The sequence below is a fragment of the Hemicordylus capensis genome, chromosome 3 (assembly GCF_027244095.1).
Source record: "Hemicordylus capensis ecotype Gifberg chromosome 3, rHemCap1.1.pri, whole genome shotgun sequence".
Classification (NCBI taxonomy): Eukaryota; Metazoa; Chordata; class Lepidosauria; order Squamata; family Cordylidae; genus Hemicordylus; species Hemicordylus capensis.
In genome coordinates, this window is record NC_069659.1 from 308,191,970 (window position 1) to 308,211,894 (window position 19,925).

Consider the following 19,925-nt stretch of genomic DNA (forward strand, 5'->3'; position numbering starts at 1 on the left):
GCTAGCTAATCTCGGGTGGTAATATGTAAATTTGACTCCAGATTTATATTTATGTCTATACTGCGATTTAAATTTCTCTTTGTGACGGATTGGGAAAAAATCAAAATCATTATATACCCCCAAGGCCTTATCATCTAAACCCAGAGTCTCACTCAGAAAACGTTGGAAAGCTTTTTCCTCATTCGTTAGAGAGGGATTTGAGGGGGAGACTGGGAGGCCTCCTGAAAAGGCTTCCCTGTTGCTCAGTTGGGCTCTGTTATTAAAATCCCCCACAATCAGGAGGTGGCGCTTGGTGTCACATATCTTTTAGTTTAGCCCAAAGAGCCTTCCTAAGGTGTGATTGTACTGGGGCATACATGGCGCAGAGTCTGAAGGCTCGGTCAAGCCTTTGAGTGGTTACTGAGCTTGGGTCACCCCTGACAGTAAAATCTACATACATTAGTCTGCCCTGATCAATTTCTAATACCCTCTCGATTTTGAGATCAGGTCTGTCTTTAAACAATATTGCTACCCCTGCATTGCCGCTCCCATCGTAGGACCAGAAGGATGGGCCCACTGACCATTGCTGTTGTGCTGAAAAGTGGTGGCTCTCATTTTGGAAATGGGTCTCTTGCAGAACATAGATGTGATAGTTCCATTTTGTTAAAAAGTGTAGGATCTCTTGCCTACGATTTGGTGACCTTAATCCATTAACATTCCATGTAAATATATTATAGGAATTGGCCATACAACCCATGATAGGAGGGTGTTATGTGTAAGGCAAGGACCCATTCAGACATAGAGCTGCTGTTCACGTAGAAGCGAGGCAATAGAATGGTAGGCATTTGTTCCTCAGATCTCAGATCGTGTCAAGTATTGTTCAAAGGGGCTTATTGGGTTAATTCAACCCTTACCTCCACGTATTCCATGATAACAGTATTACCTCCTACCCCTTCCACGTTTAATTCATGTGAAAGTGTAGACCTACTCTGAGGCAGATGGGCCCCAGGGAGGGTTGGTAAGGGGGAGGGGTTTTGGGGTTCAGAGACGGGAGGCAAGGGAGTGTGGTTTGGGATGAGAATAGACCCATTTTTGCTCCCAGGTTCCTGGGAGGCCTCTAATGGATGTTCTTTTTCTACATTTTCGTCCCAGCTCTTTTTAGGATCTGTCCCTTCTTCCACTAACATATTCTGTTCTGTCATGATACAATCATCAGTAACACCATTTTCGGCCAAGGTAGTTACTTCGTGTCCCTGTTGGGAGTCCTCTAGGATGCTTTTAATTTTTTCCATTTCCTCCTATATGTTTCTTATCTTTGCAAGCTGATAGCTTAAGTCTATCTACTTAAGTTCTGCTGTATCTTCTCTAATCTGGGGGGGCTGAGAGAGATTCCTGTTAGAGGTTGTTGATTTTTACCCACAATAGGTAAAACAGCAGAGCACTAAGGAATGAGCACACACTCCAGTTACAGAGTAGGTAGCAGAGGATGGTTCAGATATTGCAGCTATTTAAAGAAAACACATGGAGATCCTTGTATGACTAAACACTAAATATTTATTGGTTAAATAAACTTAGATAGGAAAGACCTATCTCTAATCTAAAGGACTACATAGTGGATAGGTAAGGAGAGAGAGAAATGTTTCCATCTGCTCTCTAGGAGGAAAGGAAGGATTGTGACTCAGCACAGGAAGTGCTGCAGAGTCAGTTCAGGGGTCATAGAGTAGGGACAGATAGGATGACCCTGACTCACTGTCTCTACTCCCAATGCCCCTAGTGGTCATTAGGACAGTTGGTGCAAAAGGTCGATGCACTGGAAGTTCATCTCCAACACCCCTTCTCATCGCCTGTCACATGTGGTCATGACTCCCATCTTCTCACAAAGCATCTAGAATCTGTCTTTGGATAATGGCTTGGTTAATCCATCTGCCAGCATCTCTTCTGTGGGGCAGTACCTCAGCTGGACCACCTCTTTTTCTTGTAAGTCCCAAACATAGTGGTACTTTATGAGAATATGCTTAGTTCGAGACTTCATCTTCTCCATTTGGGAAATCTGGATACAACTTTGGTTGTCCTCAAACATCACTGTGGGCTTTGGTTCCTCGATGCCAAAGTCCAATAGTAGTTGGTGTATCCATACTGCTTCCCTGCATGCTTCACTTGCTGAAACGTACTCTGCTTCTGTGGATAATTGCCCAACGAGTGACTGCTTGCGGCTACTCCAAGTTATGGCTCCACCTCCATACAGGAACAGGTGTCCACTTGTGGACTTGCGGTCTGTTCTGTCCTCGCCCCAGTCTGCATCCACATATCCCACGAGTTTGGGATTGCTGTTTGCTGGAATCTCCAATACATAATGTGCAGTGCTTTTCAGGTACCTTCCCAGTCTTTTGACCGCTATCCAGTCCTTGTTCGTTGGCACACTCACTTTTCTGCTCAGGATTTCTACTGCTGAGGCAATGTCTGGCCTTGTCACTGTGGTTATGTACAAAAGTTTTCCAATTGCCTTTCTGTATTGATTGTTGGCTGGTAGAGGCTGGCTGTCCTCATCTTGCTTCTAGAAATCAGCATCCATTGGCGTGCTGACTTCATTGGCATATGTCAATCCCAGGCATTCTAGAAGATCTTTTATCTTCTGTTTTTGGTTGAGAAGGAACGTTCCATTCTCTTCTCTTTCTATTTGGATGCCAAGGTAATATGAGATGCTTCCGAGTTCCTTCACCTCTATTTCCTTGTTCAGGTGTTGAACAATTTCATGACTGTCTTGCCTTTCCTCGTGTGCAAGAATCAAATCATCAACGTAAGTCAGAATGTAAGTCCACCTATTGTCTCTGAGTCTAGAATATAGGCAGGGGTCAGCTTTTCCTTGCGTGAACCCCTCCTTAAGTAGTAATTGATTCAGTTTCTCATTCCATGCTCTGGCTGCCTGCTTTAAGCCATAGATGCTCTTTTGCAGTTTGCACACTAGCCCCTTCTTTCCAGGTTCCTCAAAGCCTGGTGGTTGTTGCATGTAGATGTCTTCCTCGATTTCCCCATGTAGGAAGGCAGTCTTTATATCCAAGTGTTCAACTTGCATCCCTTTGGCTGCTGCCATGCTGAGCAATGTTCTAATTGATGTGTGTTTCACGACTGGTGCAAAAGTCTCATCATAGTCCTGACCATAGATTTGGGAGTATCCTTTGGCTACTAGTCTGGCTTTGTAGCGCTGTACATCCCCTTCTGCATCCTGCTTGACTTTGAAGACCCATTTGCATCCCACAGTCTTTCTTCCAGCGGGTAGTTCCACAAGTCTCCAAGTCTCATTTTTGTGCAAGGAATCAATTTCCTCTGTTGCTGCTTTTCTCCACTTCTCAGCTTCATCAGCTGGCAACCTTTCTATATCTTGCCATGTAGTGGGTTCTTCCATCCCTCCTCCTTTAGCCATGAGTGAGAGTCTGTTAGGTGGAACCCCTTTGTTATGCCTCTGTGAGTGCCTCAGTTTGGGTCCTGGTTGTCCAGCCCCTTCTGAATCTGGCACTGATTTCTCGGTTAGTTCCCTCATTTGGGAGTCAGTTTCAAAGTTTAGGCTTCGGTGGCCCAATTTTCTGTGCCATGAGAAATCACAATTTTTGTGTTGGCAACTACTTGCCACAGTTGGTGCAAAAGGTCGATGCACTGGAAGTTCATCTCCAACAATTCCTGCCTGCAACCTTGGAGAAGCCACTGACAGTCTGTGAAGACAATACTGAGCTAGATAGACCAATGGTCTGACTCAGTATATGGCTACTTCCTATGTTCCTATCAAAAGAATAACTTGTCATCACGAAAAAGGCTTGCATTAAATATGCATAAGTTAAAACAGATATAAATGTTTTAATGGTTTTATATTGTGAATCGCCCAGGAACCTTTTTGTATGGTACATATATATGTATGTATGTATTTGATTTGATTTCTATACCATCCTTCCAAAAATGGCTCAGCGCGGTTTAAACTGAGAAATAACAAATAAATAAGATGGAACCCTGTCCCCAAAGGGCTCACAATCTAAAAAGAAACATAAGATAAACACCAGCAACAGTCACTGGAAGTATTGTGCTGGGGGTGGATATGGCCAGTTACTCTCCCCCTGCTAAATAAAGAGAATCACCATGTTAAAAGGTACCTCTTTGCCAAGTTAGCAGGGTATATATAAATGTACATATAAATTTAGTACATATAAATGTACTAAATAAAATAAAATAAAAATTCTCTGAGCATAAGTAATGCTTAATAATAAACAAACAAGGCTTAAATAGCTCTTTCTCTCTTATCTGAAAAGACACTTGAAACAGTATTTTGTCCCCATAAGGCTAACTCTAGCTTACATACAAAAGATAATTCCTTAGCTCTACCAGGCATTTAAAAAAGCATTCCCAAAAAGAAAGAAAAAATACACTTCAAAGCTGCTGTTTGTAGTCCCATAAGAAACTGTCTCTATCTTGGAGCAGGTGACTACTTCACTCTGCTTCTTGTATCTTTAAGAGCCCATTTATTCAATCAGCCCTAGGCCGCCTGGCAGCTTACCCAGTGAGCTCATGATTAAAGTCTCTCTATAAGGAGCACTTCACCTAAATGGAGTACTTTCACTTCACCTGCCTTTACCCCCAAGTTTCAAAACAATCAGTTGATGTTATTATCAGTTGATGTTATTAGTCCTTGAGATGTTCCTCTGAGTGGAGGCAGAAGTATTGTTTTGGTTATTTGCGTTCTTTCTCTTCATTAAGGCCAGACTGGTCTCTCTATCAATGGCATGTAGGCACAAAGGCCATTCGGTTTAGCTTCCAAGCATTTCCACCACAAAAATGGCTCCTCTCCCATCAAGCAGGAAGGCCAGATCATCCAGTTTTGCATTTATCCGTGACACATGTGAAAAGGGTTCCTGGCTCTGTGCTCTGTGTTTTACTGCATTTCCTTGCCCGCCAATGCAAAACAAGATGGGGAACACACCCCTTGCCTGCTTCAGCACATGCCAACACATTCATTCCCTCTGCAACAGCAAAATAAAAAGCAATTTGTGTTACCAAAAAATATGTTCTTACAAGGGACTTAGACAAACTCATGGAGGTAAAGTCTATCAATGGCAACTAGTCTTGATGGCTATAAGCTACCTCCTGGTACGGGGCAGGCAGGATACCTCTAAATACCAATTGCAAGGGAGCAACACTAAAGAGTGGGCATAGCTTTATCTCCTGCTTGTGGGCTTCCCAGATACTTCAATGACACAGGTGGGCCACTGTGGGAAACAGGATGCAGGACTGGATAGGCCTTGGTTTGATCCAGCAAGGCTCTTAGGTTCACTTTCAGAGTGGACTTGAAATGGCTTGAACTCAAGTTTATTCATTTTTTATTTATCGTTAAATTTTATACCACCTCTTATTAAAACAATCTAAACAAAACGTTTAAAACAATATAAGACTATAAAACAGTTACACAATAAAAATATTAAACTGGAATATAAAAATCAATTCTAAAAAGTTTAAAAAACATGCACAGTATTTGAAGACTTTTATGGATATTACCCCATACCCAATTACCTCCCCGCCAACCCGGTTTACTTATCATCCAGTCCAATGAAGCATTCTGAAGTGGAAAGCTTGCTTAAATGTTATGTTTTCATTGTTCCCAATAAGGTTATTGCCAGAATTGTGGTTTCTAGACATGACAAAATTCTAGTAAAGAATGGATGAATAATACGAGTTAAATACTTTGCTTGCATGCAGGAATCTTCTCTTCCTAACCATGCTTGTTCCCACACAAAACACATCTTCAATTTCTCCTTTTACTTGTTAGATGATCTAAAAGGTTAAAGCAATAATGGCACAGTAGGGAAGTAACTTGCCTAGGAAGAAAGAGGTTGCTGGTTTGAATCCCTGCTGCTTTGTTTCCCAAACTATGGGAAAAACCTATACTGGGCAGCAGCGATATAGGGAGATACTGAAAGGCATCATCTCATACAGTGTGGGAGATGGCAATGGTAATCTCCTCCTGTATTCTACCAAAGAAAACCACATTGCTCTGTGGTCACAGGAGTCGACACTGATTCAAAGGCACAACTTTACTTTACTTTAAAGCAGGGATGCCCCCTCTGAGGCTCTCCAGCTGTGCTTGGATTACAACTCCTATAATCCCCATATGTAATAGTGGCTGGGAATGTTAGGAGTTGCAGTTCAACCAGAACTGGAGAGCCTCAGATTGGGCACTACTGGAAGACATTTCAGAATCGGTTGGGTGAAAATGCTTTCATTTGGATTAGAAATATTAGCATATATTCAGAAGGCAGGCTTCTGGTCTTGTCCCTAATATCAGTTAGGGACAAGACCAGCTGGCTTTTGCCTTTCTCCTTTTTGCCTGAAGAGGGCATACGTTTCCAGACAATCTCATATGATCATCCTGTGTCCTCTTATATACATCGAACAGCATCAAGGAATAAAATCCTGAAAAAGTGTCTTCCTCTCTACAAATGTACCCACTAGTTGTCATCTGGAGGGGCCCTGCTTAGGTTCCTGCTTAGGTTCCTTTGCCAGCCGGCCCTTTTCCATAGTCATGCCCAGGTTATGGAAACATTGCCTAACATATGCATGTAGGCCTTTTAATTGTAGCCTTTAGGAGCATAATTAACAAGATCAACTTCCTGTGAGCTAATGCACTGAGTGAGGTTAGAATGAACTGACTGCTTCACATTATATTGTTGCTCTGTGCTTGTTAATTTTTTAAAAAATTGATTGTGTTGGATGGTTTTAACTTTTATGCCCTTTTTAGTGTTCTTTATGAATAGAGAGGTAGTCTAGATTTTTTAATATATACATTGCTTGAAGTTCAGAAAAATACTCATACACATAAATATTACTGACTGAGTTTATGTATTTTTACCATTAAGGAGTTTTTCATTCCTGACAATTTAACAGATGATTAATATTTTTTAAAGTGTTAGACACTGAACAAAACACCCTTCAACATACAGCAGTAATTGCATATCAAGTTTTGAACAATCACATAATCGATCTATACAAGTAAAAATCCAAGTCTGAAAAATACAAAAAGTGTTTTACTAGTTTGCATATAAACTCAAAATACAGCACTGAATCATGTCAAGAAGGAAACATCACTGAAAGCACACAAAAGTGCAAATAGTGGGCAACATCCAGACTATTTAGGACTTGGCACCATTGAAAATCAATAGATTAGTCACAAACTTAAGTAAAATTTTCAATAGGACATAGTCATCAATCATGACTGAGATGGATATTGCCCAGTATTATTAACTTCTATTATACCGCCAATAGTCAAAGACCCTGATCCATTTATAATCACATACGAAGTGTAAATGCATGACTAGATATGTGATAATATTGGTGGCAATGTGAATTTGAATGCACATTAGAATGTGCATCCCATTCAAAATAATAAAGGTAGACTGGATCCTCACCTGTATGTGCTTTCAGTTCTCAGTACTGAAAGTGTTGGTGATACATGGAATGAAGTCCACTTATACACACATCTACTAAGTTTCATTGGGGCAAATGTGTTAACACAATTCCTTTCAGAATATAAAATAATTCCAATTAATAGTGAACAGTTTATTATCCTTTGACAGAGCATTCATCTATCCTTATATAAATTTTAATCACTACCAGTAAATACTCCAATACAAAAAAGATTGTTTTTCCACTTCTAAGTGATCATCTATAGCATTCCAATGCAATAGGGGGAAAATGACTCATTTTAGCACTCTAATAAGATTAAAATGTTGTATATGTTGTATATCTAGTGTATTTAGGAAAATGTTGTATATCTAGTGTATTTAGGAAAAATACACTGTCAAAAAAGGAATTTGCTTAATCGTGCTTTTGTACATATAATAGAAAATACCAACACTGTGATTTTACCCCAGTTACAACCAACCATAGTGCTCTTCATATTTGACTTCTCTCTGTAGTAACAAACAAGTGTATATCTATATATAATAAAGTGCAGAAATTGTATATATTACCAGCAAATCCTTGATCTTGCAACATTTTTTAAAGTCAGCTGTCCACATGCCATCCTCCAGTCAGCAGATACAAGACTGGGGAAGCATAACTTCTTTTTATTGATATTACATACACACACACACTCAAAAAATGGGCAAATAATATTGTAAACCAGTTCCATTTCCAATTCCAGTTGGGAGGGTAGATCACATATGTGAGTATTCCTCCACCAGGCCCAGGACACAGGAGGCTTTTGGCAGCAAGGAATAAGGTGAGCCCAGCCATTCGATTGCAGCATCAAGTATGTGTGAACTAGCTACCATAGCTTAATCAACACATATAAGACTTTCATATCACCCAATATCAACAGAAACAGTAATTTTTAATGAAAGAATCAGGCACTCATCTGACAGTCAACCGTTGAATAATTACCAGATAATGACCTTGTATTTGAATGTCTGAACTAGTCCACAAAAAGCATTTGGCACAACTCACTTGTATACTTACTATAGTTTCTCCGGGATATTTTTTTTAAACTACAAACACAGCATTTCTCTAGCGCGTCCAGTTCCTAAAGTATTTAATTTACAGTACAGGTGGGACCCCAATGAAGTCATTGACAAAAGTCAAAAGTATTTTCATGGAGCTGTACAGCAGCTAACATAGCAACAGGCTTAAGTCTCTCAAATGGCAGATAAAGAGGTGAATATGTTTTTTGGCAGAACTATTCCAGACTGCACACAAGGATGTGTGTGTGTGTGTGTGTGTGTGTGTATTAGGGATGTGCACAGAAATCTTCGGCGCCAGCGGGGGTAGCGCTTTAAGGGTGGGGGAGGGTGTACTCACCCCTCCCGCCGCATTTCCCCCACCGGCGCGCTGGTTTTTTTAAGCCCCTCGGGGCGGCAGCGTTCCTCCCTGCTGCCCCGTTGGCCGGAAGTGGCCGGAAGTGGCGAGTGTGTGTGCGCCCGTCATGTTCGCACACACACATGGCAGAAGGGCGCGCACGCACGCAACAGGCACATGCGCAATCGCTACTTCCGGCCGACGGGGCAAACGGGGCGGCAGGGAGGAACGCTGCCGCCCCGAGGGGCTTAAAAAAAAAACAGCGTGCCGGCGGGGGGAATGCGGCGGGAGGGGTGAGTACACCCTCCCCCGCCCTTAAAGCGCTACCCCCCGCTGGCGCTGAAACGCCGAAACCGCCCCCAGTGCCAAAACGTTTTGGAGGTCTTCATAATGGCCTCCGAAACGTTTCGGGCACATGCCTAATATATATATATAGAGAGAGAGAGAGAGAGAGAGAGAGAGAGAGAGAGCGAGCGCAAGCTAGATATCAGGGAGAAGGCTAAACCTATTCATTGACATCTAATTTCAAAAGTAGAAGGAATTTGGGGGTGGAGTGGTAGTGTATGCAACTCCAAGAGTCCCCACCCATGGATATGGTATAACCCAGAAAGAGATTTACTTCTTCCTTTGGTATTTAACACTAGACTTTAGCAATAAGGTATGAATAGGGCAATCCCATCCATATGTACTTAGAAGTAAATTCCAGTGTAAGCCCAATGGAGCTTACTTCCTGGTACATAGGACTGCGCTGTAAGTTTTTTTATTTTTTTTAAAAAATACTCTAACTTTAAAAACCAAACAGGAAAATTGAGACAAAATGGCTAAGTAACTTGCCCAAACGATGCATAAGTTAAGAGTAAAAAGGCCTGTGCAATATTGGATTTCCAGTATCAGAAATGACCCAATATAGGCAATATTGGAGCTATGGGAAATAATTCGGATCTGATATAGGGAAGCCTGTATCAGATCGGAATTATTCAAAATGGAATCGGATATCGGGTCAAATATCAGAGCACAAAATGGTGGCAGAAATACAAAATGAAATATGACTTTTTTCTCCCCAATATTGGTTGAGGGGGCAGGGAGAATGCCATCTTCTACCATCTGCCTGCCAATGAATTTATTTAAGCTATTTTTTATTTAATTTTTACTTTACTTTAATTTTATTTATTTTATTGTTAAATTTGTATACCTCCTTTCATTAAAAGAATCCCAAGGAGTTTTACACCAAAATTAAAAACAAGACTATAAAAATGACACAATTAAAATATTAAGCTAAAATATAAAACAAATCTGATTTAAAAGATTTAAAACACAAGCATAAAAACTGCTTTATAAAGCAAGTGGTAGATTCTTGAATGTAACATCACTTCCCTTGTGATTATCAGATATGACATCACTTTTTGCAACAATTCTGGGATGAGAGTACAATTTCTGGGTTAGAACATAAGAACAGACCTGCTGGATCAGGCCCATGGCCTATCTAGTCCAGGATCCTGTTTCACACAGTGACCCACCAGATGCCTCTGAGGAGCCCACAGGCAAGAGGTGAGGGCATGCCCGCTCTCTTGCTTTTGCTCCCCTGCAACTGGTATTGAGAGGCATCGTGCTTCTGAGGCTGGAGATGGCCCACAGCCACCAGACTAGTAGCCATTGATAGACCTGTCCTCCATGAATTTGTCTAAGCCCCTTTTAAAGCCATCTAAGATGGTGGCCATCACCACATCCCATGGCAAGGAATTCCATAGATTAATTATGCGCTATGTGAAAAAGTGCTTCCTTTTGTCAGTCCTAAATTTCCCAACCTTCATTTTCATGAGATGACCCCTGGTTCTAGTGTCATGAGAGGGAGAAAAATTTCTTTGCCCACCCTCTCCCACTCCATGCATAATTTTATACACCTCAATCACATGTCCCTTAGTTGCCTCTTTTTCAAGGTACAGAGCCCCAGATGCTGCAGCCTAGTCATATAAGGAAGGTGCTCCAGGCCCTGATCATTTTGGTTGTCCTCTTCTGCACCTTTTCCAGTTCTACAATATCCTTCTTAAGATACGGTGACCAAAGCTGTATGCTGTACTCCAGATGTGGCTGCAACATAGATTTGTATAAGGGCAATATAATACTAGCATTTTTATTTTTAATCCCCTTCCTAATGATTCCGAGCATGGAATTAGCCTTTTTCACAGCTGCTGTACATGGAGTCGACACTTTCAATGAGCTGTCCACCATGACCCCAAGATCTCTCTCCTGGTCAATGGTCAACAGCTCAGATCCCATCAAGGTATATGTGAAGTTTTTACCCAAAGTCTGCATCACTTTACACTTGCTTACATTGAACTGCATTTGCCATTTTGTCGCCCACTCACCTAGTTTGGAGAGATCTTTTTGGAGCTCTTCACAATCTTTTGTGGATTTCACTACCCTAAATAATTTAGTGTCATCTGCAAATTTGGCCACTTTGCTGCTCACCCCAACTTCTAAATCATTTATGAACAATGATTGATCTAGATAATTTATGAACAATTATCTTAATGTTCATTTATGAACATCAAAATAATTAATTAAAAGCCAACAAATGGGCAGATTTAACTGATATTAAATACACAAAGTCCTGCCTTCCTGGACTACATGTGTGCCTAATTTCAGGACTCTGACGAGCCATTTTTTCTCTTTCCAGGTTTATTTTATTTTAAACTATTTCCCCATTGACTTCTATGTAGATCTCCCCCCAGTAGTTATCAGGTTTCCAATCAGAAATCTGATAATGATAACAATATTTAGAACGGCCAAAATACTTGATACTGATATATATTGGATCCAATATGATATTTCCAATTGCGTACAGGCCTAATGAATAATTCCAAGCTCTGCTTTCTTGGCCTTGCTGTCAATTATAATGCATCTTTTTCATTTGTTGGCGCTACACAGCCAGTGGAAAGGTGTGTCACTATGACTAGTAATACCTCAACCTTATTCAACCTTATTCTAGAATTTAACTTACTATCCATGTATTGAAATAGTCTCATATGAACATTACTATTTTTAATTGTGGATTTATCCTCTGCTTTTTGACATTGTTTTCAAGGCAGCATGGCATGCAACCATGATAATAAAAATGAATCATATACGATACACAGTGAAATATAAACCATTAAAATATAAATAAAAACAGCCACATAAAAACATATGACTATAGAATAAAATAGGCAGCAGCAATCATTTCAATCCTGATTTTTTTTAAAAAAAAAATCTAAACACACTCAGTGAAATAGAACCATCTTCACTGCCCATCAAAAGGATGGCAGTGATGATGCCAGGAACACCTCACTTGGGAGGATACTCCAAATCTTGGGTAATTTTCAAAAAAGGTGTGCCTGACACCTTAGACTCAGGGTGTGCACGGAACCAGCTGGTCTGGTCCAGCTCGGTTCGAGTCTGAACTGGAGGAGGAGGTTTCACAATTTTAAAAAATTATTTTTGTTTGTATTGCACTTACCCCCTCCGGGGGAGCTGTTCAAAGTGGAGGTTCTGCCTCCCCCTGCTGGCCTCCCTTACCAACCACTCTTCAGCCGCTCATCGGCTTATCCCCCTCGGCACAGCAGCCATTTTGGAGGCTGCCGCGCCTGCACAATGGGCCTCTGCGTGACCAGGTTTGAGGGGGTGCCGGACTGAACCGGCCCAGTCTGGTTCGGGTCCAGTTCAGACTTGAACTGAACCAGCTGGTTCCACGCACACCCCTAATATAAAGGTGTCAGGCACGGCTTTTTTTAAGAGTTACCTAAGATTTGGAGTATCCTCCCAAGAGAGGTGTGCCTGGCCCCATCACTGCCATCCTTTAGATGGGCAGTGAAGATGGTTCTATTTCATTGTGTTTAGATATTTTTGTTTTTTAAAAAATCAGGATTGAAGGCGCAGGCGTGGCAGCTTCCAAAATGGCTGCTGCACTGAGGGGAATAGGCCAACAAGCAGCTGGTAAGGGAGGCTGGTGAGGGGAGGGAGAGCCCCCGCAGACACCTCCCCACCGCCACCTCGAACAATTCTGGAGGGGGTAAGTGTAATTTAAAAAAAATTTTTTTTAAAAAGTTTGCAAATCCCGGAACGGGGGGGGGGGGGCAGGGTTTGATCCGTGGTCAGACCGAACAGGGGGTGGTTCAGCTTGACCCCGAACAGCTGAACCAAACCGTTCGACGTTGAACACGTTCAATGTCGAACCTGTTCGTACATCCCTACTTTATACCAGCATGTGTGGATGATTTTTTTAAAAAGCAGATAGGAAGATGTGTACAAGGACCATTCCTGATGTTATGTTTCCCTATTTGCATTTTCAAAATGCATGCTGGGAAGTTTCAGGCCAAAGGTCTTCATTTTTCTTCCCTATGAAAAGAAATGTAAATTTCAAAGAAACTCCCAGAAGCTTTTGCATTAAATGGCTCTAATCCTCACCATCCAACCCCTAACATATGAAGACATGAAGCTTCAGTCATTTCATAACCATTTCTTCTATTCTCAAAACACAAGATTAAGGGAATGTAATGAAGATGTTAAAGAGCTGCCTATTTTAATGGATTGTTCTACATTCCTACTTCATCACTCTTGAAAATCTAACCATTCTTGAAATCTAACCACACTAGCTGACCCAGCACAGAGCATCTGTGTGCTCTTTGGGGCTGGCGGTTACCTCTTCCCCCCACCTTCTGCCCCAGTCTCCGGTTCCTGACCACGGCCGGTCCTCCCCACCGCCACTTCTGCCCCCCTTTTCTTCCCCCGCTCCTGGGCCTGGCCTCCGTGGCCGGCCCGCCGCCACCACAGTGACCAATCCTCCTGGGTGTACCTCAACCTCTCAGGCACCTCTGCTGCCCAGCCAATCAGCTGGGTGCCGGGATGCACATTCTAAAGGCACACCCAAGAGGATTAAATATATAGATAGGTTATTCCATATTGCAACAAACTGCACAGAATATGACAGATAAGGCACAATGTCTCTCCAGGGTCTCTTCATTGATCAGACAGCTGTTTGTAGGCTGGGAACTAGCATTAAAGAGAGAGAGAGAGAAAGAGAGAGAGAGATTCCAGGGGTAATCTGTTTGGAAGTTCTATCATCTACACCTAATCTCTGGTGTGTATGCCTCATGAAAGGCACTTATGCAGGGATTAAAAAGACATTCTGCACATGCTTAGAGGCACACTCTTCTTTGTACACTTCAAGGCTGAATGTTGGCACAGCAAATAGGGCCAAGGCCCAATTTAGGATCAACCCTATGAGAGAGATCATTGGCATAGCACCTTTCTAAACCATTCTTCATTCACAAAGGACAGAGTGCATCCTTATTTATTTTGCCAGGCAGATCTCCTGGCCTACAACTGCTGCATAAGAAATGGAATTTATCTACCCATATGAATGTATAAAGCTCAGTGTTCCCCGAAAGAGGGATTCCCAGATGATGTGGACTGCAATTCCCATAATCCCCAGCCAAAGGCCACTGGAACTGGGGATTATGGGAGTTGTAGTCAACAATATGTGGGGATCCCTGTTACAAGGAACACTGATGAAGATGCCATTAGTCCAGTATTGTTTACTTTTCCTGGGAGCAGCCCTCCAAGGTCTCTTACTTAGAGACTTCCCTAGCCTTGTTGATACTCAGCTCCAGAGATGCCAAGGACTGAACCTGCAACCAGCATGCAAAGTAGTGCTCTGCACGATGCCTCCTCCTGCCCGACATGCAAATTCTAAAGCTGCAGGATTCCTGCCAGGAAAAAGAGTCCTAGCCAAGGCTGTAGACAGAGGGAAAGCCTGAGGAGCAGGGGCAGATTAAGCTCTTTGCCGCCTGTAGGAGACCAAGGATTTGCCCACTGCCGCAGCGAGGGTAGGAGTCCCTCTTTTTCTTCTAAAAACCGCCGCTGTGGGTGGCGGGATGAGGTCAGCGAAGGCCACACAGTGGCGGCTGCAGGGAGGGGGGGGGAGTGCCAAGTGCCCCCATTTACCTTTAAAGCGCTGCACAGGCGATGGAATCGGGTGGCAGCGGCTGCAGCGAGAAGGGTGGTGGTGCACCAAGGGGAAAGTCCCCCCTTTTAGCAACACTTCTGCTGTGTGGGCGGCGAGGGAGAGCCTCCCCGTGTGGAGTAAGGCCCATAACGGACTGCAGATGGGGCGCGCGGTCATTTCAGAGGGGGGAGGGGTGCAGGAAGGCGCTCTCACTCTCCGTCTGTGCAGCGGCGCGTTGCTAAAAGGGGGAACTTTCCCCTTGGCCCACCATCCAGCTGCAGCCGCTGCAGCCCTATCCCGCCACCTGCACGGCGCTTCAAAGGTAAATGGTGGGGGGCTTTCTCCTTGCCCCCAGAGGGGGTGGCAAAATTTGAGGAGTGGTGAAATTGGCTGCTCCTCAAATTTTGCGGCTATAGGAAAGTGCCTGCTCTGCCTCTCCTTAAATCTGCTGAGCACTGCTGAGGAGCAACTCCTCACTTAAATCTGGGGAGTATGGAGAGAGAAAAATATTTTGTGGGTAAGAGATACGTTACTAGGTTGGGGGGGGGGCTCCTCAGATTTTTTTGGGGGGGGGTCTGCATTCCTTACCTACCAAGGAGAGGAGGCCCTTCCAGAGTACACAGGCTCCCCAAAACTTAGCAGGGATTTGGGTTGCTGCTGCCACCTATTTTTCTGGCTATGCTCCCGTGCTTTCACAGCAGCCTGACACAGGCATGGAGATGCAGCGATGGGAAAACCTGCTAAACGTGACGCATCATCTCATCATGCATAAGAAGGGAAAACAAAACCCACAAACAAACATGTGCAACCCAAATCCTAGACTACGAGCGACTCCTGCGGTCGACTGCCGGGCGGTTTTGGAGAGCGACGCGGCGGGGCGAGGCCCCTCTGGAGCCGTTTCCTTCCACTGGTCTAAGGAACACTGTTCCAGGCTGGCTCCTGAATTTGATGCGGTACATCATAAAAGGCATCGTGGACGAGAAGAGAATGGCGAGGGCGACCCCGAGGAAGATGGACCCCGTGAGCCACTCCATCCACGCGAAGACCAGCAGCACCATGGAAAGGACGGAGAAGAAGACGCACACACAGCCCGCCTTCTTCCTCCAGCTCATGCAGCAGAGGCCGTCGCTGCCGCCGGACTCTTGAGAGGAAGTCCCGCCTTCCACGCTCCTGGCCGTGCCGGTGGCCGCAGCCGAAGGCATCGCCCCCACGCCGCTGTGCTCAGGCGAGGGGCGCTGGCGTGAAGGCCTTGGCGCTTGCAGGACCAGAGGCGGCGGCGGGGGCGGCAGACGGTCCTGAAGGAGCGGCGCCCAGCCGCGCAGCTGCAAGAGAATGGCTTCCACGCGCTTGGTGTTGATGGGCAGGCTCTGCGCGCTGCCACCCAGCAGAACCGTGCAGTGCCTGCACAGCGGGCACGTGATGCCGGCTACCGGCTCTGCTGCGCCACTCGCCGGCCTGCCGCTGCCCTGGCTGTGCGGCGAGTGGGCGGCGCGCAGGTGCAACTGGCTGAGGCACTCCAGGCAGAAGGTGTGCAGGCACTCGAGCAGCTTGGGCGCGTGGCGCTCCAGGTCGAAGAGGTTGTAGCAGATCCGGCACTCGTACTCCTCGTAGCTGAGGGGCGACTCCGCCGCGGCCGCCGCTGCGGGGGCCGCCCTCGCCGGCTCTTCTTCCGCCGCTTCTACCGCCTCGTCCTGCCCACCGCCGCCTCCCGTCAGGCTGCCGCTGCTTTGGCGATGCCCGCCGCCGCCGCTGCTTGGCTCCGGCTGCGCGGCCATAATAGCATCACCTCATCCGAAGAAGGGTGCCTTCTTCCCATCCACGCCTCTGGCCTTGCTCTGTCCGGGAAGAGCGGGCTAGTCCGACGTGCCCGATGGGGCTCAGATTCCGAGCGGGGGGGGGTGGATTTCTCTCCCCTGCAGCCCCCACGCTCTTCAGTGCTGGGGCTGCGCTGGGCTCTTGGCATGGGCGGCTGGGCTGGCCGCAACAGCGCGTGCTTGTTTCTCTGGCTGGTGCTGCTTCTTGGCTCCACACCCCTCTGGGTCTCTCTCATCCTATCACGACTCCTTTCCGCTGGCTGGCGGCCGCATCCACTTTGATGGAGCTCTCCAGCATGGATGACTGATGACGTAATGCGGGGTTCCTGTTCTTGCTGTTCAGCCAGGCTTTTCCCGGAAAATAATCCGCTCTGCGAACATTTCGCGAAGATCGCAACTGAAAGATGTACAGATTAAAGGCAAAAGTTAACCTTTATTCTACGGCTGCTCTAGTGGTTCCGATGAGCGAGCTTTTTCTAGCACGGAGCCTGAGCATTCTGTCGTCATCCAATCAGGATGATTTGCCGCATCGGCACTAAATTTGCCATGGAGAATCTGCCCGGTAGAGGGATAGGCTGGCCATATATCATAAGCACCCTATGAGGAATGAAGCCATTGTCACGGTTTAACTATATGGAGTGCTGAAGTCCCAGCTTTCTGACCATGTTCTGACCACGCCCCTCTGAAACATTTTCTGTTTCTCCTTTTACTTGTTTACTTTCAACAGATTAAAAGCTGTTGCAAGGGTCTCCCTAGCATTGCAGTGGTGACAATGCTTTCATCTGGGCAAGAGAGAAGAGCATAAATTCAGATGAATGTATGAAAATTAGGCAGAAGGTCTTATGTCAAGGTCATGATTCTGCTGAGGGGGCACTCCTTTACTAATTGCATAGAGGACCATCGGAAGCTTATGTCCCCATATTATCTCATCCAGTATCCACATTTAACTGAATTAAAAATGGCTTGACATGCAGAAATGTGTATTTATTTTCAATATTTTGAAACCCAGCAGGGAGGAAGTACGGCAAACCAAGACACAGAGAGAGAGAGAGAGAGAGAGAGAGACCCATAATCTAGATGTGAGCACTGAGAATACCCTCCCTCTCATCCCAGCAAAGTGCATTTTAGATGCTTGTGGGATGCAGACAAAAACCCTCACAGAAGATCTCAGTGTACAGTCCAGTTTATATGAGAGAAGGCAGTCCTTTAGGTTTAGATTTCCTGGTCCCAAACTCTTTTAGTCATACTCACACATGTGGACATAACTGACTCAAAGTTCATACAGTGTTGCTATTTAAGAATCTTCCATTCCTGGTAAGTTAACAGCTGTTACACAGTTTTGAACATTTCAGGGACAAAAGAAAACATCCTTCACCTTACACCTGTACTTACGTATCAGTTTGCACAACCACGTGAAATACAGCACAAGTAAAACTCCAAGTCTGATAAGTACCAAAAACTTTTCATTAGCTTACCTATAAACTCAAAATATAGCACTGAATCATGTCAAAAAGGAGCACACTACACAAATGCAAAAAGTGGTGATATCCAGATCAGCCTTCTGGAAATGCAGCCAAGCTGCATCCCCACCCAGAGAGGCTGTTCTGAACTCAACCACAGCTTGCTGAGCAGCAAAGCATGTGGGGGCAGAGAGAGAGTGATTTTTGCTGCTCTCCATTGCTCTGTAAGTGCTCTCTGCATCCTCAAAATGTGCCCCTCAGGGTTGCACAGAACTCAGACGTGTTTGTGGAAGGCAAATAACACTTATATGGTCAGCAGATAACTGAAAATCGCTCCCCCATTCCCCCTGCATATTCTGCTGTTCAGCAAGACAGGCTGAATTCAGAGCAGCCTCATTGTGGGAGAAGGATGCATCTCAGCTTCATCCCCAGATGGCTGCTCTGGATGTCAGCCAGAGTCATTAAGCAGAAATTTAATTACACCACCAGTAGTAAACAACCCTGATCCATTTCTCATCACATGCAAACAAACTGTAAATGGATGACTAGATGTATGAGAACACTGAAAGCAATGCATATCTGAATGAACATTAGATTGTGTTTCCCACTAGTCAGGCAGACTAGACCCTCACTTGGATGCCTATTCAGATGTACATAGGATGTCTATCCATGATTCCTACTCCAACAGATTATATACATACATACACAACTTGCTTCTGCACACAGATTTACTTAGCTGAATTGGGCCAAAGGTGTTAATAGACACAATTCATTTAGAGTATAGTATAATTTTTAATCAATAACCATCAAGCTATCATCTATTTCCCATTGCCTTGGGTTTCTTTAATCCTTCCAGTTTAGATTTTAACTCTGTATCAGGAAATAGATTGATGCAGAAAAGAGTGTTTTTCTCTTTAAGTAGGTCCAATGCAAATTCCCATGACAACACCTGTGTTGTGCTGAGCTGCTGTCCCAACCCCTGCAGTAGTGTAGCAAGGTTTGAGTGAGCCCTGGAACAAAGCAGATCTGAGCCCCTGAGCCCCTGGCCTCCTCCTCCTCCTCCTCCCCAGGTCTTTGCTGCAGAAAAACTGTAAGCATATGGTGATAGTGAGAGTGTCCCTAATTGCTGTGAACTCTGAACTCAGATCACAGCAATTAAAGTAACACACAGTTCTACTTATGAATGTGGAGAGACTCCAATGCATTGCAATGAAAGGAAAAAATTCTTTAAAAAAATAAATCCTATAAACTTGGGGCTACCTGGGGGGAGTTGAGGCCATACCTGCCCTGCCCTCAGACCCACTTTGGGGTGCCCTGGCACCCCCCAAAGTTGGGGAATGGGACATCCTCAAATCCCCATTATTCCCTATGGGAGAAATGCAAAAATTGAAAAAATCTCCAGAAAATCATTAATAATCACAGGAGTGTCTGATTGCTTTGGCTTTTGGTGGTTGGTAGGCACCCCTGGGTGCTTACCACCCACCCCAGTTTTGTGGCCCTAGGAACTCCACATAGGGAATAATGGGTTAGTTCGAGTCCCCATTATACCCTATTCAGAACCTTTTAGAGGCAGTTTGAATTTGAACCTGTTTGAGCCAGTTTGAAGGTTACAGAGGCCATTTTAGGTCCTATCCTCCATTTTGTGTCACTTGTTTTGCTTGATTTTCCTTTGCTGAGCTTATGCTTTCCTGATTGGCCAGATGAGTCTGGCTCTTTGGTAGGCTCTGGAGTGGTGCCAGTCCTTGAGAACTGGCACCCAATTGGCCAGGGGGGAGGGTAAATGTGGATGCTCCCAAATAGGGATTTTCAAATCCTTTTTAAAGCCAAGCCTCTGGCCTAGCGAAATCACTGTGGTTGAAG

General features: G+C 44.6%; 1 protein-coding gene across 2 annotated transcripts; it reads right to left on the reverse strand.

The window, feature by feature from the left end:
- Positions 1-1,524: 1,524 nt before the first annotated feature.
- LOC128351321 (uncharacterized) lies at positions 1,525-17,103 on the reverse strand. 2 transcript variants are annotated; one of them, XM_053310781.1, is made up of 2 exons: positions 15,584-17,103; positions 1,525-4,982 (listed from the first exon to the last, which is right to left on the reverse strand). In XM_053310781.1, the coding sequence occupies exon 1, from the start codon at positions 16,564-16,566 to the stop codon at positions 15,613-15,615; it is 954 nt and encodes a 317-aa protein (XP_053166756.1). In that variant the 5' UTR covers positions 16,567-17,103; the 3' UTR covers positions 1,525-4,982; positions 15,584-15,612. The 2 variants fall into 2 exon arrangements, with proteins under 2 accessions (XP_053166756.1, XP_053166755.1); XM_053310780.1 differs by having other exon boundaries at positions 15,384-15,610.
- Positions 17,104-19,925: the final 2,822 nt, after the last annotated feature.

Bases quoted from the DNA above. Each gene is read 5' to 3' on its own strand.
- LOC128351321 (XM_053310780.1), bottom strand. From the start codon at position 3,517: ATGAGGGAACTAACCGAGAAATCAGTGCCAGATTCAGAAGGGGCTGGA.